Source organism: Somniosus microcephalus, unplaced genomic scaffold (assembly GCF_052327205.1).
Source record: "Somniosus microcephalus isolate GS21.2 unplaced genomic scaffold, FLI_Smic_1.0 unresolved_chr4, whole genome shotgun sequence".
NCBI classification, from domain to species: domain Eukaryota; kingdom Metazoa; phylum Chordata; class Chondrichthyes; order Squaliformes; family Somniosidae; genus Somniosus; species Somniosus microcephalus.
Window position 1 is genome coordinate 21,160,085 of NW_028225182.1, and position 24,990 is coordinate 21,185,074.

The window sequence follows — 24,990 nt, forward strand, 5'->3', positions numbered from 1 at the left end:
AACCAATGCTATACACCAGATACATCGATGACATTTTCTTCCTATGGGCCCACGGTGAAGAATCACTGAAAAGGCTACAAGATAACATCAACAAGTTCCATTCCACCATCAAACTCACCATGGACTACTCCTCAGAATCGGTTTCATTCTTGGACACATGAATCTCCATCAAAGACGGACACCTCAGCACTTCACTCTACCGCAAGCCCATGGACAACCTCATGATGCTCCACTTCTCCAGCTTCCACCCTAACCATGTTAAAGAAACCATCCCCTATGGACAAGCCCTGCGAATACACAGGATCTGCTCAGACGAGGAGGAATGCGATGGACACCTACAGACGCTGAAAGATGCCCTCGTAAGAATGGGATATGACGCTCAACTCGTCGATCGTCAGTTCCGACAGGCCACAGCGAAAAATCGCATAGACTTCCTCAGAAGACAAACATGGGACACAACCAACAGGGTACCCTTCGTCGTCCAGTACTTCCCCGGAGCGGAGAAACTATGCCATGTTCTTCGCAGCCTTCAACATGTCATCGATGATGACGAACACCTCGCTAAGGCCATCCCCACGCCACCACTACTCGCCATCAAACAGCCGCCTTACCTCAAACAGACCATCATTCGCAGCAAATTACCCAGCTTTCAGGAGAACAGCGACCATGACACCACACAACCCTGCCACGGCAACCTCTGTAAGACATGCCAGACCATCAACACAGATACCATCATCACACGTGAGGACACCACCCACCAGGTACATGGTACATACTCATGTGACTCGGCCAAAGTTGTCTACCTCATACGTTGCAGGAAAGGATGCCCCGGAGCATGGTACATTGGCGAGACCATGCAGACACTGCGACAACGGAAGAACGCACACCGCACAACAATCACCAGGCAGGAGTGTTCCCTCCCAGTCAGGGAACACTTCAGCAGTCAAGGACATTCAGCCTCTGATCTTCAGGTAAGCATTCTCCAAGGCGGCCTTCGAGACACACGACAACGCAAAATCGTCGAGCAGAAACTGATAGCCAAGTTCCGCACTCATGAGGACGGCCTCAACCGGGATCTTGGGTCCATGTCACGCTACATGTAACCCCACCTGACATAGAGTCATCCAGACTCGAGTCGTCATTGGCTTGTTCTCTCTACACAGACGCGGCCGGACCTGCTGTGATTTCCAGCAAAAAAAAATTTTTTTTTTTATTGTCCTTTGTTTGTTTTTTGTTTTTCATACAGACCCCAGCATCTGCAACATTTGACCCCTGGTGACCACACCTCATTGTTCTTTGATGTAATGTTTTCTTGACTGACCTGTTTGGACACCATCCACACCTTTGATTGCTGTGATTATCTCTCTGCTGAGGTAGGATAAAGGGCAGTTAGAAAGATTACCTGTAATCATCTGGCAGTGTTCTCTGACTATATATGCTGTGCCTATATGTATCTCTTCACTTCACCTGATGAAGGAGCAGCGCTCCGAAAGCTTGTGATTTCAAATAAAGTTGTTGGACTATAACCTACAGTTATACAGGGCCTTGGTGAGACCACACCTGGAGTACTGTGTGCAGTTTTGGTCTCCTTAGTTAAGAAAGGATGTCCTTCCCATAGAGGGAGTAAAGCAAAAGTTCACCAAACTGATTCCTGGGATGGCAGGACTGTCGTATGAGGGGAGATTGGGTCGACTAGGCCTGTATTCACTAGAGTTTAGAAGAATGAGAGGAGCTCTCATTGAAATGTATAAAATTCTGACAGTGCTAGACAGACTGGATGCAGGGAGGATGTTTCCCCTGGCTGGGGGGCTCTAGAACGAGGGGTCACAATCTCAGGATACGGGGTAAGAGATTTAGGACTGAGATGAGGAGAAATTTCTTCACTCAGAGGGTGGTGAACCTTTGGAATTCTCTACCACAGAAGGCTGTGGAGGCCAAGTCACTGAATATATTTAAGAAGGAGATAGATAGATTTCTAGAACAAAAGGCATCAAGGGGTATGGGGAGAGAGCGGGAATATGGCATTAAAATAGAGGATTAGCCATGATCATATTGAATGGCAGAGCAGGCTCGAAGGGCCGAATGGCCTACTCCTGCTCCTAATTATCTATTTTTCTATGTTTTTCTATGTTTCCAGATACTTTAGCACAAAAGTCTAGGCTGACGCCTCAATGCAACACTGAGGGTGTGCTGCAATGTTGGAGATGCCATCTTTGGAATGAAACATTACACCTAGGACCTGTCTGTCATCCAAGGTGGACGGAAAAGATCCCATGGAACTATATTTTAGAATAGCAGGGGAGTTTTCCCCGGTGTCCTGGCCAATAGTTATCACTCAAGCAATATTACCATGACAAAAGCAGATTGGGCCGGATATTCTGATCCCTATGGACATTGGAAATGCCGGTTTCAGGCATGCACTGCGAATGCGCTGGAAACCGGCATTTCCGATCTGTCAAGAAAGCTCTCGACAGATCTTCCGGCTGCCCTAGAAAAGGGCCTCTGCGGGTGGATAGTTCTGCTTTTTGGAGACCCTCCACCCACAGAAAACCCTTACAATTCTTGCCCCTGGTAAAAGCAGTTGTAAGGCCTGCTTTTACCAGGATAAGAGTTGAAAATTTTTTTAAATAAACGTTATTTCCACAAATTTATCGTTTAAAATACTTTTTTAAAAAGTAAAGTTTATTTTTAGCCCCGTAAAAAGACTTTAATTATTTTTTTCAAAAATTTAAAGTTTTCTTTAAAATAGTTAATTTATTTGTACTTTCAAGTCATTTTAAAACTGTTATTTTTTAAAAGATTTATTTATAGTTTTACTATGTTTTGGGGGTGATCTCCATTCATATATTTGACAGGTCTTCCTGTCACATGTATGAAGGGAGATTCCCTTCTTTGATTGTCTCCCCATGGCCCACGTGATCCCAAGGACGCTGTGAACTACCTGCGCCTCTGGGATACGTGGGCCCTGCGCACCGGCAATTTGGAGAGGCCCAGCAGCGGAACTCTGCGTCTCCCGGGAGCCCTCGGGTAAGGGCGCAGATTTCTCCAGGTCGCAGTGCACCGCCTGCGGGAGGCCTGCGATTGGAATATCTGGGTCATGATCTGGTCTTCATCGCGTTGCTGTTTGTGTGATCTTGCTGTGTGCAAATTGGCTGCCCTGTTTCCCAAAATAAAACAATGACTACACTTCAAACGTACTTCATTGGCTGTAAAGCACTTGGGTATGGCCTTGAGATTGTGAAAAGCGCTGTGTCAATGCAAGTCTTTCTGTTAAAAAGGAAAAGCATGCAGGCTACTGGGAAAGAGTTGGACAGTGGGACTAATTATAACGTATGTTCAAAGAGCCTGCACATGCATGATGGGCTGAATGGCCTCCTTCTGTGCGGTATGCTTCCAGCATCCTATGACTTCGATTGAAAATAAAATAAAGCAGTTGCAAATCAGGCTGCTGTGTCACAATCAGCTTATGACTGAAAGCCAATTGTGGCCCTTCTGTCAAAGTACATGTGTGACAGAATTAAAAATATTTAAACTTTTTCAGGATTTCATGAATGTTCCTCTCAGCACTCTGCCGTACTTGTGGAAATTGCTCTTTTCCCCGCTGGGAATACAGCGTGCCAGCAATATGGTGCGATGTTTGTTCTCTCTTCTGGAAATGATATCCTTAATCAGGAGCTGAGTTGAGTCTCTGGAGGGTTCTCCCCTGTGTCATAAAGGGAGGCCCTTTTAACGCGAGACCTCAGTGTGTCACTGGCCTCCACCATGGAGAGACATCACCGCTTCTCCCAGAAAATGCACCGGTCCTCCATCGGTCAGGTCGGAGCCATTTACTACCCGATTCTTGCAGCTGTTGGTGTTCCTGGTAGGTGACTGTAACCGGTTAATGTTACCCCACTGCTGATCTTTGCTTTCTGGAGTGTAAGTGGTTGCTTTGCTTTGGCTGCTGTAGAAAGATCCTAAGTTTCTTTGCTTACTTTCAATTAATTAAAACTCATTTTTCTGATTGGGGATGGGGGGTTGGATGGTAGAAACATAGAAACGTAGAAGATAGGAGCAGGAGTAGGCCATTCGGCCCCTCGAGCCTGCTCCTCCATTCAATGAGATCATGGCTGATCATCCAAACTCAGTACCCGTTCCTGCCTTCTCCCCATATCCCTTGATCCCTTTAGCCTTAAGAAATATATCTAACTCTTTCTTGAATATATTTAATGAATTGGCCTCAACTGCCTTCTGTGGTAGAGAATTCCACAGGTTCACCACTCTCTGGGTGAAGAAATTCCTCCTCATCTCAGTCCTAAATGGCTTTAGACTGTGACCCCTGGTTATGGACTCCCCCGCCATCGGGAACATCCTTCCTGCATCTAGTCTCTCTAGTGCTGTTAGAATTTTATAACTTTCAATGAGATCCCCTCTCATTCTTCTAAACTCCAGTGAGTATAAGCCCAATCGACCCAATCTCTCCTCATACATCATTCCTGCCATCCCAGGTATCAGTCTGGTGAATCTTCGCTGCACTCCCTCCATGGCAAGAACATCCTTCCTCAGATAAGGCGTCCAAAACTGCACACAATACTCAAGATGTGGTCTCACCAAGGCCCTGTACAACTTCAGCAAGACATCCTTGCTCCTGTACTCGAATCCTCTCGCTATGAAGGCCAACATACCATTTGCCTTCTTAACCTGCATGCTTACCTTCAGCGACTGGTGCACAAGGACACCCAGGTCTCGTTGCACTTCCCCTTCTCCCAATCTATTGCCGTTCAGATAATAATCTGCCTTCCTGTTTTTGCCACCAAAGTAGATAACCTCACATTTGTCCGTGTTATACTGCATCTGCCATACATCTGCCCAGTCACCCAACCTGTCCAAATCCTACTGGAGTTTCTCGGCATCCTCCTCACAGCACACACGCCCACCCAGCTTTGTGTCGTAAATTCAATTTTTAACCATAAGGTGAACGGGGCGGCTATGGTTCCCCCGTCCTTTGTACAGCTCTCCTGAGTTTTGAGTGAGTTGGGTGATGGGTGTCGGTTCCTATATCATCTGTTTTATGCTGTTGCTGAAAGATAACCCTGTGCCCCATTACGTGATTGCTTTATTTCCAAATTATGGTGTAGGTATCAGAGTAGCAGACTCGGTAGCAGGTTTGCCTTTGAATCAGGAAATTGTAGTTTTGAGATCCAGGACCTGGGAATGAATTTCCTCAGAGATTTCTGATGGCACAGACTAACCTCTGTGGATCTGATCTGGAAACCTCAGCTTACATTGCCGTTAGGTGGGGATTTCCGTGGTTCTTCTCACACAAAGTTATCGGCAAATGTCCCCGAAATTTAGAATGGTAACTGACACTTTGAAGGATGTTTGGTCTGACTGCAATATCACTGGACAAAGCCGGTTCGGTGCTGATTTCCCAATGGTTGGCAGAGAGTTTATTCATGCGGGAGGCAGCGCGAAATGAGCGCTGGTGAATTTTCAGCCTGCTATATGCGGCAATTGAAGGGAATATCTGGCGGAGTGTAAAACAGGCGCTCGATTCGCTATCGCCAGTTTTGAGGGCTGCTCCCCAAGATCAATTTCAGCAAACTGTATCTGGTAAAATGTGGGACTGAACAATGTCGTACTGAAATACTTAGAGATGGTGCAGTAATAGCGCAAAGCATGAGATAAGCACTGCTGACACACACCAGGCAAAAATGGAGACAGAAACAGAGATGTGTCTTTACCTGAATCTTTATAATGTCTTTCTAAAATGAGTCAAATCGCTTGGAATGCAAAATATTACTTTGAAAGTTAGTATTGTTTTAATATAACAGTAGTCAGAATAGACAAAGTCCTATAAGGGGAAGGGAAGGATATTGAAATCTAGAGTTCAGTGAATAACTAAAGATTTAGAGATTAGGATGAAACCGAAAAAAGACTGTTATGATAAACGACAGATTCATAGTACAGTGGAGAATCAAACAGAATACAGGAAGTGCCGAGGAGAACTGATAAAGGAAATAAGATAGGCAACGTGAATATGTGAGAAAAGATTAGAGGGTAAAATAAGAGGAGACAGTAAAATCTTTTAATCATATAAATAGTAAAATCATAGTCAAAGGAGGGGTAAGGCCGATTCGGGATCAAAAGGTAGATCTTCTTGTGGAGGCAGAGGCACTAAATTAATATTTCGCACTTGTCTTCACCAAACTAGAGGATTTTGCCAAAGTCATAGTAAAGGGGGACGTAGTCGAGAAATTGAATAGGATGCAAATAGATAAAGATGAGCCAATTAAAAGGAAAGCAGCGCTCAAAGTAGAAAAGTCACCCTTTGGATGGGATGCATCCTGGGTAACTTAAGGAAGTAAGGGAAGAAATAGCAGCGGCTCTCGCAACACTCGTTCCATCCTCTGTGGCTATGTGAGTGGTGCCAGAGGACTGTAGGGTTGAAAATGTTACAAACCTGTTCGAAAAATTGGACGCTGTTAAAACCGGTAACTTCACAAAGCAGATGTGAACAAATTTGGAAATATAGTGGCCAGTGAGAAGGATAGTGATAGGTTTCAAGAGGACATAGACATGTCCAGGTGGAATGGGCGGACACGTGGCAGGTGAAATTCAATGCAGTAAATTGTGATGTGGTACATTGTGGTAGGAAGAATGAGGAGAGTCCACACATACTAAACGATACCATTTCAAATGGGGTGCAAGAACAGAGTTCTGGGCTGTTGGTGCACAAACCTTTGCAGATGGCAGGACAGGTTAACAAAGCAGATAATAAAGCATGTGGGATCGTGGGCTTTATAGAAGCTTAGAATACAAAAGCCAGGAAGTTATGTTAAAATTATATAAAACACTAGTTCGGCCCCAGCTGGAGTATTGTGTTCAATTCTGGGCACCGCACTTTATGAAGGACGTGAATGATTTGGGGAGTGTACAGAAGAGATTTACTAGAATGGTTCCAGAGATGAGGGATTACATTTCGGTGGATAGACTGGAGAAGCTGGTGCTGTTCTCCTTAGAGCAGAGAAGACGTGAGGAGATTTGATAGAGGTTTAAAATCATGAAGAATTTAGACAGAGTCAATAAAGAGAAATTGTTTCCAATGGCTGAAGGGTCGGTAACGAGAGAGCACAAATTTAATGTGATTGGCAAAAGAGCTAAAGGCGACAGGAGGAAATAAATATTTAGGCAATGAGTGGTTAGGATTTGCAATGCACTGCCCGATAGGTTGGTGGGTACAGATTCAATAGCTGCCTTCAAAAGAAATGTGATAAATCCTTGAAGAAGAAAACATTGCAGGGATATGGGGTAAGAGCGGGACTAACTTGATTGCTCTTCCAAATAGCCGGCGTAGGCACGATGGGCTGAATGGCCTCCTTCTGTGCTGTAATAGTTTATGGGCTAGATTTTCAGTTGCTTGCGCCAGCAGTTAGCGCCTTAAGAGAAGTGATTTTCGGGCACTATGTGTGTAGCGCCCGGGCGCAGCGCAGTTTGCGCCCCACCCCAAATTAAGTTGCCCGTTAGCGCCGGCGCAAAGTTTAGCGCCCGCCCGGATGCGCGTGCAGAAAATGACGTCACATCCTCGTGCAACGCCCTTTGGCCGCCCCGATTGCAAACTTCAGTCGGACCGCCCCATTGTGCGGTGGGCGGCCGGAGCGTTTGGAAAAAGGAACGCAACACAACCAGTGCGGGCCCCGGGGGCGCTAATTAAAGGGAACGTCCTCTCCAGTATAAAGGCCAGCCTTTTTTCAGAAAACAGTCTTGTGCAACGCATTTCTGGAGACACAACAAGGAGGATAGCTAACTGGTTTCAAGCAGCAAGAGCCAGGTATTTTTGGACTCAGGCCATAGCGCTGCAAGTGGCCATTTGGAAATTAGACTGTTTGCCAGGATTTGATGGGGGCTGCATGGGGTGCCAACGCGCAGCTGCAGCGCCATGTCCGTAGGGCTCGCAGACGCATTGGGAGAGGGGCAGCCCTGGCTAGAGGCAGAGGGGGCTACAGGCGTCGGCCACGTAGGCCTTACCCAGTCAGGCTATACCGCCAGCAGCGCTCCTACCTAAACATGAGTGCCGCGCGATGTGTTAGAAGGCTCCGATTCTGAAAGGAGGTGATTGCAGAGATCTGCCACCTGCTTCGCTGAGATCTGCGGCCAAAGCTCAGGTGCAGGACGTCTCTGTCGGTGGAAGTGAAGGTGACGGTGGCATTGAACTTCTATGCCACCGGCTCCTTCCAATACGCTGCTGGGGACATAGCAAACATCTCCCAGTATGGCGCGCATCGCTGCATCCGCCACGTGACCGAAGCACTGTTCAGAAGGAGAAGCCAATTCATCTCCTTCCCCATGGCTCTCGAGAGCCAGCATCAGCGCGCATTGGGATTTGCCAGACTCGGGGAATTCCCCTTGGTGCAGGGTGCCATTGACTGTACGCATGTGGCTTTGCGGGCCCCTCTGGAGCATGGCGAGCAGTATCACAACAGGAAGGGCTACCATTCTCTGAATGTGCAGCTGGTATGTGACCACAAGCAGCGCATCATGGCAGTCAATGCCAGCTTCCCAGGCAGCAGCCACGATGCCTTTACCCTGCGGCAGAGTACTGTGCATGACATGTTCCAGGCACAGCCTCCCCCAAGAGGATGGCTCATCAGGGACAAAGGCTATCCTTTGTGCACCTGGCTCATGACCCCGCTCCGCGCGCCCAGGACCGCTGCTGAAGAGGCCTACAACGAGAGCCATCAAACCACCCGCAACATCATCGAGCTAACTATTGGGGTCCTCAAGCAGCAGTTCCGCTGCCTTGATCGCTCCGGAGGAACTCTCCAGTATTCGCCGGACCGGGTCTCCCAATTTGTGGTGGTTTGCTGCATGCTACACAACCTGGCTATCCGCAGGACTCAGGCACTGCCACCTGACGTTGGACCAGCACCTCAGGAGGAGGAGCAGGAGGAGCATGAGGAGGAGGAGGAGGAGGAGGAGCAGGAGTACGTTCCCAGGAGGGAGCGACCAGGGCCAAGGGCCGCACGACGCCACCTTATTACACGGTACTTCTAAGCCCCCTGTCAGGGAATGGCCAGGGGCCATGAGGGAAGATGAATGCAGCCGCTCCACAAGCCCTCAGCCGGCGAAGCCAACAAACACTAAGAAGAACAACCATGGAGACTGCATGAATAAAGATAATTTTTTATTGCACAAAAATGAAAAGCCCTTCCCACATGAATCCCCAAAAACAATAAACGGGCCCCACAAAAAGCCCAACAAACGACTCACTCCCACAAACTGGGGAGGAGTCACTCCACCTTTCTTCAAACCGGGCCTCAACGTCGGCCTAACGCAAAAAATAAGCCCTTCAAAAGCAGAACCATGGGCAAAATAAAGATGGCCACCGCCATATAAAAGGAAAGCTGCCCACACCCTCTACTGAGTGGCCCACGAGGGCGAGACCTTGGCCAGCCTTTTGCCTCCCTTGCCCGGCCTGCTGCTCCTTCGCAAGCTCTGCCCAGTGGCTGCTGCGAGGCTGGGGGAAGGCACCTGAGGCTCAGATACACATCCGCCAGATGCCACTTTGGGGTGGCCTACACGGCGTTTGGGCCTCGAGGGGCCGTCTGCTGAGTGGCGCACCTGAGCCTGGCCACCATCAGCTGCAGCCGCTTGCCCTTGACGCCCCAGTGGGGGAATGGCGGCGACGGATGGCGCAATGTGGGCCAGCTGGCGTCTGGGATGCGCTGGCTGGTGCTGTGGCGCGGTGGCACTCGGCCGGGCCCGCACTGCAGGATCCGCAGCAATCAGCCGACGGGCGGCTTGCTGGGATGGTCCAGCGCGGCAGCTGCCCTGGCGATGCCTGCCTGAGACAGCGCGTGTGGCAGCAGTGAGTGCCCCTGTGGTCCTGGTGTGCGCGCATCACATCCACCAGGGTCTTGACGGCATCAGTCAGCATGCAGCCACTCGCGGCAGTTGCTGCCCCGAACTCGCGCACACTGGTCGCCAGCGACTCGATGGCCTCAGGCATGCGCCCCACCATGCTCATGAGCTCCGTGTGGTGCCGCTCCGAGTCGTCAGCCACCTTATCCAGCTTCCGCACCTCCTCCGAAGTGAAGGTGTCCGGACTGGAGTCGCGACTCTCCCGCTGGGGAGGAGGGGGCCGAACTAGGGGACCCTTGCCGCGTTGGTGACGGCGAGTGTGCCGAGCAGCAGCACTCCCCTCTGATCCTTCCCCCCTTTGGGGGGAAGGCCGCGGGCCACGCGCATGGCTGCTGGGTGGCTGGACGCCACTGGTCCCAGAAGCTGCATTGCCCTGCGACAGTTCCTCCAGGCACTCGTCCAGTGAGGAGGTGTCAAGCATTTCCTCCTCTCCTGCGGGAAGTGACTGTTCCCCGAAGGTCCGGCTTGCTCCTCCTCCTCCTCCTGGTCGGAGGTGCTGTCACTGGCAGCTTCAGGGTCCTGGTCGTCACCAGCTGAAAGCAGGAATGCACAAGAGTAGCTTCAGAGTGAGGAGACGGCGTCAGCGAGGGAGTTAGGACTGGTGGGATTCAGCGCATTGGTGGGACAGTGGCAAAGGAGGTAGCTTACATGGGCCAGTGTGACGCGAGAGGGCCAAAAGGCGAGGTCCTTACCATTGCCGGGCAGTGGAGGGTCGGATACACTGCACGCTGTGGGGACAATCACACGGGCTCCCATGAGCACACACACGCGCTCCTCCAGCCGAGTGAGCTTCTGCAGCTTGGCGCGGCCACCCCTGGCACGGGCCTGGCGATTAAACGCTACTTCAGCCTGCAAGAGAATGGACGGGCTGTAAGTGCGCAGTGAAGCCCTGATGTAGTGTGCACTGCCTCCCATGGTGGAATAGCTTGGACAGAGTGAAGCCCTGATGTAGAGTGCACTGCCTCCCATGGTGGAATAGCTTGGACAGAGTGAAGCCCTGATGTAGTGTGCACTGCCTCCCATGGTGGAATAGCTTGGACAGAGTGAAGCCCTGATGTAGTGTGCACTGCCTCCCATGGTGGAATAGCTTGGACAGAGTGAAGCCCTGATGTAGTGTGCTCTGCCTCCCATGGTGGAATAGCTTGGACAGAGTGAAGCCCTGATGTACTGTGCACTGCCTCCCATGGTGGAATAGCTTGGCCAAAGTGTAGAGTGCCGAATGGCCATTTGATGCTCATGACTGTCCCAATGCTGCTGGCTGAGGGCTGGCCAATAGGACTTTCAGCTCCCTTTGCCCATCATGTCAGGTGTACATGCAAGAATGAGGAGGAGACTGGAAAGGGTACTCACCCTGACAATCCTGGTCAGGTCGTTGTATTTTTTACGACATTGTTTGTGGGTCCTGGGGGCATCGCCGGTGAACGTCACCCTCTGGGCGATCTGCTTCCAGGCTTTGGTGTAGTCATGGTGGGTTGGATTCCTCCCACTCTCTGGAAACAAGATCTTGCGCCTCACCTCCAGAGCTGTGACCATTATGTCCAGATCACCCTCTGAGAAGCGCAGGGCACGCTGACGGGCCTTCTCTGGCGTTGCCATGACTCCCTGGGGCTGAGCAGCAGTGTTGAGGCCTCTTTGCAAGGCTGCAGTGTGCAGGGCGTGGCAGCAGCCCAATTCGTCCCTTCCCCCTTTAACAGCTGGTCGGCACCACGGTGTCTGCTGTCAGTGCAAAAATGACCGCCCCTGCGCTGCGCCCCGCCTGGGCGCTATCCCTCTGGACCGCCGGCTTAGCGCCTAAAGGTAGGAGTGGAACGCCTCTTTTAGCGCTCCACCACTCTCTTAGGGCGAAGCCACTGAATTTCCGGCAACGGGGCGCTACTTTGGGGCGGGCGCTAACTTCGGGCGGGCGCTAAGGTTAGCGCCCCAAAACTGTCTATACTGAAAATCTAGCCCTATGAATCTATGATTATGTACAGACTAGTCAGCCTAACATCGGTGGTAGAGAAAGTGTTAGAGATAGAACTCCGGGACAACTTTCATTGTCACATTGAAAGACAAGGGTTGATGAATGATACAATAGAAACATAGAAAGATAGAAAAATAGGAGCAGGTGTAGGTCATTCGGCCCTTCGAGCCTGCTCCGCTATTCAGTATGATCATGGCTGGCCCTCTATCTCAAAACCATATTCACGCTCTCTCCCCATACCCCTTGATGCCTTTTGTGTATAGAAACCTATCTATCTCCTTCTAAAATATATTCAGTGACTTGGCCTCCACAGCCATTCTACGGTAGAGAATTCCACAGGTTCACCACCCTCTGAGTGAAGAAATGTCTCCTCATCTCAGTCCTAATTGTCCTACCCCGTATCCTGAGACTGTGACCCCTCATTCTACACCCCGAAGCCAGGGGAATCATCTTCCCTGCATCCCGTCTGTTTAGCCCTGTCAGAATTTTATACGTTTCAATAAGATCCCGTCTCATTCTTCTAAACTCTAGTAAATACAGGCTTAGTCGACCCAATCTCTCCTCATACGACAGTCCTGCCATCCCTGGAATCAGTCTGGTGAACCTTCGCTGCACTCCCTCTGTGGCAAGTATATCCTTTCTTAGGTAAGGAGACCAAAACTGCTCACAGTACTCCAGGTGTGGTCTCACCAAGGCCCTGTATAACTGTAGTAAAACATATTTGCTCCTGTACTGAAATCCTCTTGCAATGAAGGCCAACATACCATTTGCCTTCCTCACTGCTTGCTGCACCTGTATGTTGGCTTCAGTGACTGCTGTACAAGGATATCCAGGTCCCTCTGTACATCAACATTTCCCAATCTATTTCCATTTAAATAATACTCTGCCTTACTGTTTTTCCTACCGAAGTGGATTACTCCACATTTATATTTGTTACACTGCATCTGCATTGTATTTGCCCACTCACTCAACTTGTTTAAATCGCCTTGAAGCCTCTTTGCAACCTCCTCACAACTCACAATCCCACCTATCACAGAAATCACAGAAACCCCACAGTGCAGATAGAGGCCATTTCGGCCCAGCGAGCCTGCACCGACACATATCCCACCCGATCCCCGTAACCCCAACACATATCCCACCCTATCCCTGTAACCCCACGTATTTAAGCCCCCTAACACTAAGGGTCAATTTATCATAGCCAATCAACCTAACCCGCACATCTTTGGACTGTGGGAGGAAACCGGAGCACCCGGAGGAAACCCACGCAAACACGGGGAGAATGTGCAAACTCCACACAGACAGTCACCCGAGGCCGAATTCGAACCCGGGTCCCTGGCGCTGTGAGGCAACAGTGCTAACCACTATGCCACCTAGTTTCGTGTCATCAGCAAACTAGTAAATACTTTGAGTTCTGACGAAGGGCCAGCGATCTGAAACTTTAATTCTGTTTCTTCTCCACAGATGCTGCTTGACTTGCTGAGTGTTTCCAGCATTTTCAGCTTTTATTGGAAATATTACATTTGGTTCCCTCATCCGAATCATTGATATATATTGTGAATAGTTGGGGCCCAAGCACTGATCCCTGCGGTACCCCACTAGTCACCGCCTGCCACCCTGAAAAAGACCCATTTATTCCTACTTTCTGTTTCCTGTCTGTTAATCAATTTTCAATCCATGCCAGTATATTACCCCAAACCCCATGTGCTTTAATTTTGCACACTAACCTCTTATGTGGAACTTTATCAAAGGCCTTCTGAAAATGCAAATACACTACATCCACTGGTTCTCCCTTATCTATTCTAACAGTTACATCCTCAAAAAACTCCAGTAGGTTTGTCAAATACGATTTCCCTTTCATAAATCCATGTTGACTTTGTCTAATTCCGTTGATATTTTCTAAGTGTCCTGTTATCACATCCTTTATAATAGACTCTAGCATTTTCCCTACTACTGATGTTAGGCTAACCGGTCTGTAGTTCCGTTTTCTCTCTCCCTTTTTTTTATATAGTGGGGTTAGATTTGCCACCCTCCAATCTGCAGGAACTGTTCCATAATCTGTAGAATCTTTGGAAGATGACAACCAATGCATCCACTATTTCCATGGCTACCTCTTTTAGTACTCTGGGATGCAGATTATCAGGCCCTGGGGATTTATCAGCTTTCACTCCCATTAATTTCTCGAGCACTTTTTTTTTTACAAATACTAATGTCCTTTAATTCCTCCTTCTCGCTAGACCCTTGGTTCCCTAGCATTTCTGGGAAGTTATTTGTGTCCGCTTCCGTGAAGACAGAACCAAAGTATTTGTTTAATTGCTCTGCCATTTCCTTGTTCCACATTATAAATGCTGCTGCTTCTGAGTAAGGAACCTACATTTGTCATCCCTAACCTTTTTCTTTTTACATATTTGTAGAAGCTTTTACAATCCGCTTTTATATTCCTTGCAAGTTGACTCTCATACTCCATTTTTCCCTTCTTAATCAATCTCTTGGTCCTCTTTTGCTGAACTCTAAACTGCTCCCAAACCTCAGGCTTGCTACTTTTTCTGGCAACTTTTTATGATTCTACTTTGGATCTAATACTATCATTAATTTCTTTTGTTAGCCATGGTTTGACCACTTTTCCTTTTGTGTTTTTGCACCAGAAAGGAATGCATAACCGTTGCAATTCATGCATTCATTCCTTAAGTGTTAGCCATTGCCTATCCACCATCATGCCTCTTGATGAAGCTCCTCAATCTATCATAGCCAACTCACTCATCATACCTTTGTAGTTTCCTTTGTTTAGATTTAGGACCCTAGTTTCGGATTGGACTACTTCACTTTCCATCTTAATGAAGAATTCTATCACGTTATGCTCACTCTTCCCTAAAGGACCTCGCACAACATGATTATTAATTAACCACTTCTGATTGCACAATACCAATCTAGGATAGCCTGTTCCCTAGTTGGCTCCTCAATGTACAGGTCTAAAAAACCATCTTGTACACAAGCACGGATCTATCAAATATGTTGGTGTAACGGATACGGTTCCTGAGGGTAGTACGGTTGCGGTTTGTATCTGAACTGTCAGAAGGCGTTTTATAAAGTGACAAAGAATAGAGTTGCTCGCAATATTGATGTCCACGGCATTAATGAGGATATGGTAGCATGGCTACTAATTTCAATAAAGGACAGAAAACAGAAAGTAGTTGTAAACAGTGTTTTTTTAGAATGGGGGGAATTAACATAAGAGCATAAGAACAGAAGAAATAGGAGCAGGAGTAGGCCAATCGGCCCCTCGAGCCTGCTCCACCATTCAATAAGATCAAGGCTGATCTGATCCTAACCTCAAATCAACTATCACTCTACATCCCTCCCGAACCCATGTGATCTCCTGAGAGAGGCGGCAAACCAGATAAAAAACCCAATGGCCAATTTGGGAGAAAAAAATCTGGGAAATTCCTCTCCGACCCATCTAGGCGATCGAAACACGTCCAGGAGATCACTGTCCCTATATTTTCTACAGTACTTACCTTCTGTAAAAGGTGATCTCCATGCCAGCCAGGAACAGGAATAGAACCATCTCCTGAAATCTAACACATAATTAGAACACAAGAAGTAGGAGCAGAACCAGGCTACATAGCCCCTGGGACCGCTCCGTTACCCACAGGGCCATGACCATTCTGAACATAGACTCATGTCCAATTTCCTGCCCACTCCCCGTAACCCCTAATTCCCTTTACTTCTAAGAAACTGTCTATTTCTGTTTTAAATTTATTTAATAATGTAGCTTCCACAGCTTTCTGGGGCAGCAAATTCCACAGACCTACTGCCCTCTGAGTGAAGAAGTTTCTCCTCATCTCAGTTTTGAAAGAGCAGCCCCTTATTCTAAGATTATGCACCTTGTTCTAGTTTCACCCATCATTGGGAACATCCTCACCACATCCACCCGATCAAGCCCCTTCACAATCTTATATGTTTCAATAAGATCGCCTCTCATTCTTCTGAACTCCAATGAGTAGAGTCCCAATCTACTCAACCTCTCCTCATATGTCCACCCCCTCATCCCCGGGATTAACTGAGTGAAGCTTCTTTGCACTGACTCGAGAGCAAGTATGTCTTTTCTTAAGTATGGACACCAAAACTGTATGCAGTATTCCAGGTGCGGTCTCACCAATACCTTGTAAAACTGCAACAATACCTCCCTGTTTTTATATTCTATCCCCCTAGCAATAAAAGCCAACATTCCATTGGCCTTCTTGATCACTTGCTGCACCTGCATACTAACCTTTTGAGTTTCGTGCACCAGGACCCCCAGATCCCTTTGTACTTCAGTACTTTCCAGTTTCTTGCCATTAAGATAATAACTTGCTCTATGATTTTTCCTGACAAAGTGTATAACCTCACACTTTCCAGTATTGTATTCCATCTGCCAAATCTCTGCCCGCTTACTTAGCCTGTCTATGTCCCCTTGCAGGTTTTTTATGCCCTCCTCACTCACTACTTTCCTTCCCATTTTTGTATCATCTGCAAACTTTGATATGTTACACTTGGTCCCCTCCTCCAAATCATTAATATAGATTGTAAAGAGTTGGGGACCCAGCACTGACCCCTGCAGAACACCACTAGTTACTGATTGCCAGTCTGAGAATGAACCATTTATCCCAACTCTCTGCTTTCTGTTAGATAGCCAATCCTCCACCCATGCCTGAATATTACCCCCAATCCCATGATTTTTTATCTTGAGCAATAATCTTTTGTGTGGCACCTTGTCAAATGCCTTTTGGAAGTCTAAATACACTACGTCCACTGGTTCCCCTTTATCCACCCTGTATGTTACTTCCTCAAAGAACTCAAGCAAATTTGTCAAACATGACTTCCCCTTCATAAAACCATGCTGACTTTGTCCTATTAAATTATGTTTATCCAAATGTCCCGTTACTGTCTCCTTAATAATGGACTCTAAAATTTTACCAACCACAGATGTTAGGCTAACAGGTCTATAGTTTCCAGCCTTCTGCCTATTACCCTTTTTAAATAAGGGTGTTACATTAGCAGTTTTCCAGTCTGCCGGGACCTTTGCTGAGTCCAGGGAGTTATGGAAAATTATTACCAATGCATCCACAATCCCTACCGTCACTTCCCTCAAGACCCTAGGATGTAAGCCATCAGGTCCAGGTGATTTATCCGCCTTGAGTCCCATTATTTTACTGAGTACCACTTCCTTAGTGATTTTAATCGTATTTAGCTCCTCCCCCCCTAGAGCCCCTGTTTGTCCAGTGTTGGGATATTCTTAGTGTCCTCTACCCCCAGTGGTTGGTACTAGCACAACTGCTCTTTTTGAAATACATTACTGACTTGGGTTAGGGAATGTAGGGCGTAATTTCAAAGTTTTGCAGATGAAAGAAGGGGAATCCCAGGATATGGGGATAGTGCAGGAAATTGGAGTTGAGGTCGGAGATCAACTTTGATCTTATTGAATGCTGGAGCAGGTTCAAAGGGCCGTATGGCCTATTCCTGCTCCTAAGATCCCTAGAAGAATATTTCATGGAGCCAACCAGGGAACAGGTTATTTTAGATCTTGCACTGTGTAATGAGACAGGGTTAATTAGAAATCTCATAGTAAAGGATCCTCTGGGGCAGAGTGATCATAATATGATAGAATTTCACTTTACTTTTGAGAGTGACTGGCCTACATTCGAAACTAGAGTCTTAAACATAAATGAAACCAATTATTGAGGTATGAGGGGCGAGTTGGCTAAGGTAGATTTGAAAAATAGATGAAAAGTTTTGGCAGTAGGTAAGCAGTGGCTAGCATTTAAAGAACTATTTCAGAGATCTCAACAAAAATACATTCCATTGATAAACAAAAACTCCACTGGAATAGTGATCCAACCGTGGCTAACTAAAGAAGTTAAGGATAGCATTAGATTGAAAGAAGAAGCTTATAATGTTGCAAAGAATAATAGTAAGCCTGAGGATTGGGAGAGTTTCAGAAACCAGCAAAGGATGACCATAAAAATTGATAAAAATGGTAAAATAGAAAATGAGAGAAAACTAGCAAGAATTATAAAAACAGATTGTAAGAGCGTCTACAAGTATGTAAAAAGGAAGAGAGTAGCAAAAGTGAACATTGGTCCCTTAGATGCTGAGACAGGAGAAATGATTAAGGTGAATAAGAAAATGGCAGAAACGTTAATCAAATATTGTGTATCTGTCTTCACAGTAGAAGACACAAAAAGCATATCAAAATGGTGGGGACCCAAGGGTCTAATGAGGGTGAGGACATTAACATATTTAATATAAGTAAAGAATAAGTACTCATGAAAATAATGGTACTAAAAGCCCACAAATCCCCTGGACCTGACGGTCTACATCCTCAGGCTCCAAAAGAGGTGGCTGAAGAGATAGTGGATGCATTGGTTTTGATCTTCCAAAATTCCGTAGATTCTAGAATGTTCCCAGCAGATTGGAAGGTCGCAAATGTAACACTGCTATTCAAGAAAGGAGGGAGAGAAAAACCAGGGAACTACAGGCCAGTTAGCCTGAAATCAGTCGTCGGGAAGATGCTGGAATCCATTGTTAAGACACTGGTATCAGGGCACTTAGCAAATTATAACATGGTTAGGCAGAGTCAACATGGTTTTATGAAAGGGAAATCGTGTTGGACAAATTTATTAGAGTTTTATTTCTTATGTAACTGGAAGGGTAGATAAAGGGGAACCAGTAGATGTTGTATTATGGAATTCCAAAAGGCATTCGATAAGGTGCCAAATAAAAGGTTATTACACAAGACTAGGGCTCACGGGGTTGGGGTTAATGTAGTAGCATGGGTAGAGAATTGGTTAACCGACAGAAAACCGAGAGTAGGGATAAACGGATCTTTTTCAGGGTGGCAGGCTGTAACTAGTGGGGTGCCGCAAGGATCAGTGTTGGGGCCTCAGCTATTTACAATCTATATTAATGACCTAGATGAAGGGACCGAGTGTAATGTATCCAAGTTTGCTGATGATACAAAGCTAGGTGGGACAGTAAGCTGTGAGGAGGACACAGAGTCTGCAAAGGGATATAAATAGACTGAGTGACTGGGCAGTAAGGTGGCAGATGGAGTATAATGTATGGATATGTGATGTTATTCACTCTGGTAGGAAGCATAGAACAACAGAATATTTTTTAAAGGATGAGAAACTTTCAAATATTGGTGCCCAGAGAGATTTGGGTGTCCTCGTGCAAGAAACACAGAAAGCTAGCGTGCAGGTACAGCAAGCAATAAGGGAGGCAAATGGCATGTTGGCCTTTATTGCAAGGGGTTGGACTATAAGAGTAAGGAAGTCTTGCTCCAATTGTACAGGGCCTTGGTGAGACCACACCTGGAGTACTGTGCACAGTTTTGGTCTCCTTATCGAAGGAAGGATATACTTGCTTTGGAGGCGGTGCAACGAAGGTTCACTAGATTGATTCCTGGGATGAGAGGGCTGTCCTATGAGGAGAGATTGTGTAGAATGGGCTGATACTCTCTGGAGTTTAGAAGAATGAGAGGTGATCTCATTGAAACATACAAGATTCTGAAGGGGATTGACAGAGTAGATGCTGAGAGGTTGTTTCCCCTGGCTGGAGTGTCTAGAACTAGGGGGCCTAGTCTCAGGATAAGGGGTCGGCCATTTAAGACCGAGAATAGGAGGAATTTCATCACTCAGAGGGTTGTGAATCTTTGGAACTCTCTGCCCCAGAGGGCTTTGCATGCTGAATCTTGAATATATTCAAGGCTGAGATCGATAGATATTTGGACTCTCGGAGAATCAAGTCGATATGGATGTCGAGCGGGAAAGTGGAGTTGCGGCCAACGATCAGCCATGATCTTATTGAATGACAGAGCAGACTCGAGGAGCCGTATGGCCGACTCCTGTTCTTATTTCATATGTTCTTATGTTCCAGTGCTTATGTTCTTATATTCTTGTGACACAGTATTCAGAAATACAGTACAGGAAACTCTCTTTTTACCGGCACCTAAATAACCGGAAACCTCTCTTAACCGGCAAAATTCAGGAGTAGGTTCAGGTAAGCTTTACTTCATATTAGTGGCTGTGGAACCGGGGCTCCTGCACCTGTTGCCATGCAACTGGGACGCCTGGATCTGTGGCCGTGTACGGGGCTCTCGTACCTTGGTAAGTATACCTCTCTGTAATCCGGACTTTTTGATCAACCAGCACCACGCCGGTCCCGTCGGTGCCGGATAAAAGAGAGTTTCCTGTAAACAGTGTGGAGAACAGCAACAGACTTCAGGAGGACATAGAGAGACTGGTGAACTGGGCAGATACATGGTGGGTGAAATTTAATGCAGAGAAGTGTGAAGTGATGCATCTTTGATGGAAGAATGAGGAGAGGCAATATAAACGAAATGGCACAATTTTAAATGGGGTGCAGGAAAAGAGAGACCTGGGGGGGTTACGTACAATGCAGTTTCGGTCCCCATACCTAAGAAAAGACATACTTGCTCTCGAGTCAGTACAAAGAAGGTTCACTCGGTTAATCCCGGGGATGAGGGGATGGACATATGAGGAGAGGTTGAGTAGATTGGAAGTCTACTCATTGGAGTTCAGAAGAATGAGAGGCGATCTTATTGAAACATATAAGATTATGAAGGGGCTTGATCGGGTGGATGCGGGGAGGATGTTTCCACTGATGGGTGAAACTAGAACTAGGGGGCATAGTCTTAAGATAAGGGGCTGCTCTTTCAAAACTGAGATGAGGAGAAACTTCTTCACTCAGAGGGTAGTAGGTCTGTGGAATTTGCTGCCCCAGAAAGCTGTGGAAGTTACATCATTAAATAAATTTAAAACAGAAATAGATAGTTTCCTAGAAGTAAAGGGAATTAAGGGTTACGGGGAGTGGGCAGGATATTGGACATGAGTCTAGGTTCGGAATGGTCATGGCCCTGTGGGTAGTGGAGTGGGCCCAGGGGCCATGTAGCCTGGTTCTGCTCCTACTGTGTTATAATTCTGTGTTAGATTTCAGGAGATGGTTTTATTCCTGTTCCTGGCTGGGGTGGAGATCGCCTTTACAGAAGGTAAGTACTGTAGAAAATATAGGGACAGAGTGATCTCCTGGAAGAATTTCGATCGCCTCGATGGGTCGGAGAGGAATTTCCCAGATTTTTTTCTCCCAAATTGGCCATTGGGTCTTTATCTGGTTTTTCGCCTCTCCGGGGAGATCACATGGGTTCGGGTGGATGCAGAGTGATAGAAGATTTGAGGTTAGGATCAGATCAGCCATGATCTTATTGAATGGTGGAGCAGGCTCGAGGGGCCGATTGGCCGACTCCTGCTCCTATTTCTTATGTTCTTATGTTCTTATTAAAAGTCTCTGAAGAGACAACCTGTTATGGACGTTATGCATATGGGATCCTTGGCTTTATAAGTAGAGGGATAGAGTACAAAGCAGGGATATTATGCTAAACATTTATAAATCATTAGTTCGGTCTGAGCTGGAATATTGCATCTACTTCTGGGCACCACACTTTCGGAAGGATCTGAAGACCTTGAAGAGGGTGCCGAGGAAATTTACAAGAATGGGACCAGGTGTTACTGACTGCAGTTCAGTGAAGAGATTCCCGATGCTGGGATTGTTCTCTTTAGAGCAGAGAATGTTAAGGGGAGACTTAATAGATGTATCCAAAAATCAAGATTGATTTTGATAGAGGACATAGGGAGAAATTAAATCCATTGGCAAGAGGGTCGGTAATCGGAGAACACAGATTTAAGGTCATTGGCAAATGAACCACTGGGGAGATGAAGAGAATTTATTTATGCAGCGAGTTGTTATGATATGGAATGCACTGCCTGAAAGTGTACTGGAAGCGGATTGAATAGTAATTTTCAGAAGGGAATTGGATAAATACTTGAAAATGAAACTAACTTCAGGATATGGGGAAAGAGCAGTTTAGTGGGACTAAGTGAATCACACTTTCAAAGAGCCAGCACGATGGGCCGAATGGCCTCCATCCTTGCTCCAAGTCCTTTTCCAACACTTTGTGAAGTAATAAAGAAAAACATCCATCTGCGATTGAGACGAAACAAGCCCAACCGCAAACCGGTGGGTCCACCGCCGACTTTACACCGCGTCGAATTTCACTTCCCTTTGATGCCTGGCAGGGGAATCTGGCGAGGGGTATAATTGGCAGTCGCTGGGATAGCGCCTGTTTTACGCTATTGGCCAAAGTTAAGATTAACGCCAGTGGAGAGTAAATCTGGTGGGTGCAAAACGGCCACGGGGTTTGAAAATGCGTTGACCCAGCCAGACCGATTCGGTAACAATCAAGACTCAATTTTCACACAAATGACTGAAAATCCAACTAATGGCCGAGAAATTCGGGTCTCCACGGGTGAGTATGCACGGGGTACTCACCCGTAGGCCCAATGGAAATGCCGGTTTCGTGCATGCACTGCACATGCGCGGGAAACCGGCACTTCCGTTCCCCTGAAAGAAGGGGTTCAGGGGTCGAACACGTGCAAAGGAGAGGCAGCGCGTGCGCATCGAACTTCGGGTTTTTTTGCAGGTTTTCCCGGGAAGGTAAATCTCCAGGAGTTACACATATAAAAAGCAGCCGCAAGGCCTGCTCTTTACAAGGTAAGTGGTGAATTAATTAAAATTAAAACATTTTTTCCACAGGTTTATTATTTTTTAATACTTTAAAGAAAGGTAAGTTTATTTTTAGCCCCGTTAGAAAATAAAATTATTATTTTCAAAAATTTAAATTATTGTTTAAAATAGTTATTTCATGTAATTTATAGTTATTTTAAAAATGTGATTTTTTAAAAAATGTATTTGAAGTTTTAGTGATGTTTTGAGGCTTGAAGTATTGATAGGTTTGACAGCTCTTCCTGTCAAATTTATGAATGGGCATTCCCTGCTACCATTGGCTCTCCATGGCCCACGTGATCCCAGGGGACGCTTCGAACTAACTGCGCCCCTGGGATACGCAAGCACTGTGCGCCGGCAGTTGGAGGAGGCCCAGGATCGGAATCCCATGTGGGCCCACAGCACAATGGCCGGCGCGCTAGGTAAGTGCAGGTCGGGGGCTTGCACCCGCGGGAAGCCTCCAACCCGAATTTCTGGGCCAATGTTTTGGGAGCCTAATGGTCATTTCCCTGTTGATGTTTTTCTTCCTCCATTTCTTGCAGCGAACCTGGTGACGGTTGTGATTTTATCTCGTGGGAAGTGCGGCCTCTCCCAAGCCATCACCCGCTATCTGTTGGCCATGGCAGTGGCGGATCTACTGGTTGTCATCACCGATGTGATATTCAATCGGATTAACGACCTTTATTTTCCCGCTTGCTTCCTGGACTACACTCCTCTCTGCAGTTTGAAATTCGTCCTGGTTTACGCCGCCCTGGACTGTTCCGTCTGGTTGACGGTGGCTTTCACCTTTGACCGATTGGTTGCCATTTGTTACCAAAAGTTGAAGAGGAAATACTGCACCGAGAAAACGGCAGCGGCGGTGATAGGGGCCGTGTCCGCGCTCCTCTGTGTAAAAAACATCCGCTGGTACTTCACCTACCAACCGCTCTATGTAATTAACAACGTCCCGTGGTTTTGCGACGTGAAACTGAGCTTCTACGATTCGGCCGCCTGGGTAACCTTTGACTGGGTTGACACGATTTTAACTCCGTGCGTGCCGTTCTTTCTGATTCTGTGCCTCAATGTTCTGACAGTCAGACACATCTTAGTGGCCAGCAAAGTGCGCAGAGGTCTCCGGGCACAGAACAATGGTGATAATCAACACGACCCAGAGATACAGAACAGGAGAAAATCTATCATGTTACTCTTTACTGTGTCGGGCAGTTTCATCCTGCTGTGGGCCACCCATGTCGCAGTGTTCCTGTATTGGCGAATCACTCAAAGGTATTCGTACCAAAGTTTGGAGGATCCATTTTACATAGCGCTGGAAACGGGGTACATGCTCCAGGTTCTCAGCTCGTGCACGAACACCTATATTTATGCAGTGACTCAAACGAAATTCAGGGAGCAGCTGAAGGATATGTTGCAACGTCCTCTGGTGTTATTTACCCAACTTGTTAAATAAAAAGCAATTTCACGGGCGTCCCATCTGGAACCGGATTTGGGAGAGAGAATAGGAGACAGAGGGGGAAAAATTCGGTATCGCCCTATTTGGGGCGCCGTTATCGGCCGTGAGCAAAAGTTCAGCGCCTGGTGCTAATTATCGCCTCCGACGGCAAACTTGGCTTTTATCGCCCCTGGAGGTGATTGGAGCGCTAAATCAGGCACTTCACACCTGTCTTAAAGCGCAAAGGCCGAGGAGCGAGGCGCTACCTCAGAGTACTGGCGAAGCAAGGAAGGGCAAATCAAAATAAACCTGCAAAGTGCTGCTCAGTAGTCAAAACTCCTTCACACAGCGTTGAATCTCTCCAGAAGTCTCTCTCTCTCTCTCAGAGATGTCACCAACAAAAAAAGGCAGGAAGCGGTCGACGTTAAATAGCGCTCCCCTAGTCCCTTTCTGACAGCAAAACACTCCCCTCAACCTGTCATTGCTAGCGGCAGGCGGTAAGGAGGGGGCGCCACTCAATATCAGGTCCGGGGCGCTACCGGGGCATTGTGCACTCGACTGACGTCACGATCTGCCGACGGAGGAGATCATGGCGGTAGTGTTTAGCGCTGCCGCAAAATGTCTAGCTAATTTCGCGAGCAGCGCAAACATCGCCGCGCCCGGGCGCTAGTTGCTTTGTGCCCCAATTGGTGCCCTCTTAAGGCGCTAATGGGAGGCGCAAACAACTGAATTTTTCCCCCGGAATTTCAAAACGAGACTGGGTCTGCTTCAACCTTGGAAATGATTTTGTCTGAAACAGCCTAACTTATTAGAGATTACAGATGTTGGGATTGTTTTCTTTAGAACAGAGAATGTTAAGGGGAGACTTGGTTGATGTATCCAAAATAATGAAGGATTTTGATGGGGAACATAGGGAAAAATTGCTTCCATTGGCAGGAGGGTCGGTAACCAGAGGACACAGATATAAGGTCATTGGCAAATGACCCAGAGGGGAGATGAAGAGAATATATTTAAGCAGTGAGTTGTTACGATCTGGAATTCACTGCCTGAAAGTGTTCTGGAAGTGACGATCTTGATTCTTTTA

The 24,990-nt window shown here is 47.0% G+C and overlaps 1 protein-coding gene across 1 annotated transcript; it reads left to right on the forward strand.

Annotated features, from left to right (window-relative positions):
- The first annotated feature begins 22,177 nt into the window (after positions 1-22,177).
- On the forward strand, positions 22,178-23,924 carry LOC147090026 (putative G protein-coupled receptor 139). Its single transcript, XM_085977027.1, has 2 exons — positions 22,178-22,223; positions 23,023-23,924. Exons 1-2 carry the CDS (start codon positions 22,178-22,180, stop codon positions 23,922-23,924), a joined length of 948 nt encoding a protein of 315 aa, XP_085833153.1.
- Positions 23,925-24,990: the final 1,066 nt, after the last annotated feature.

Bases quoted from the DNA above. Each gene is read 5' to 3' on its own strand.
- LOC147090026 (XM_085977027.1), top strand. From the start codon at position 22,178: ATGACTGAAAATCCAACTAATGGCCGAGAAATTCGGGTCTCCACGG. The intron at 22,224-23,022 runs GTGAGTATGCAC...CATTTCTTGCAG, and splicing joins AGAAATTCGGGTCTCCACGG to CGAACCTGGTGACGGTTGTG.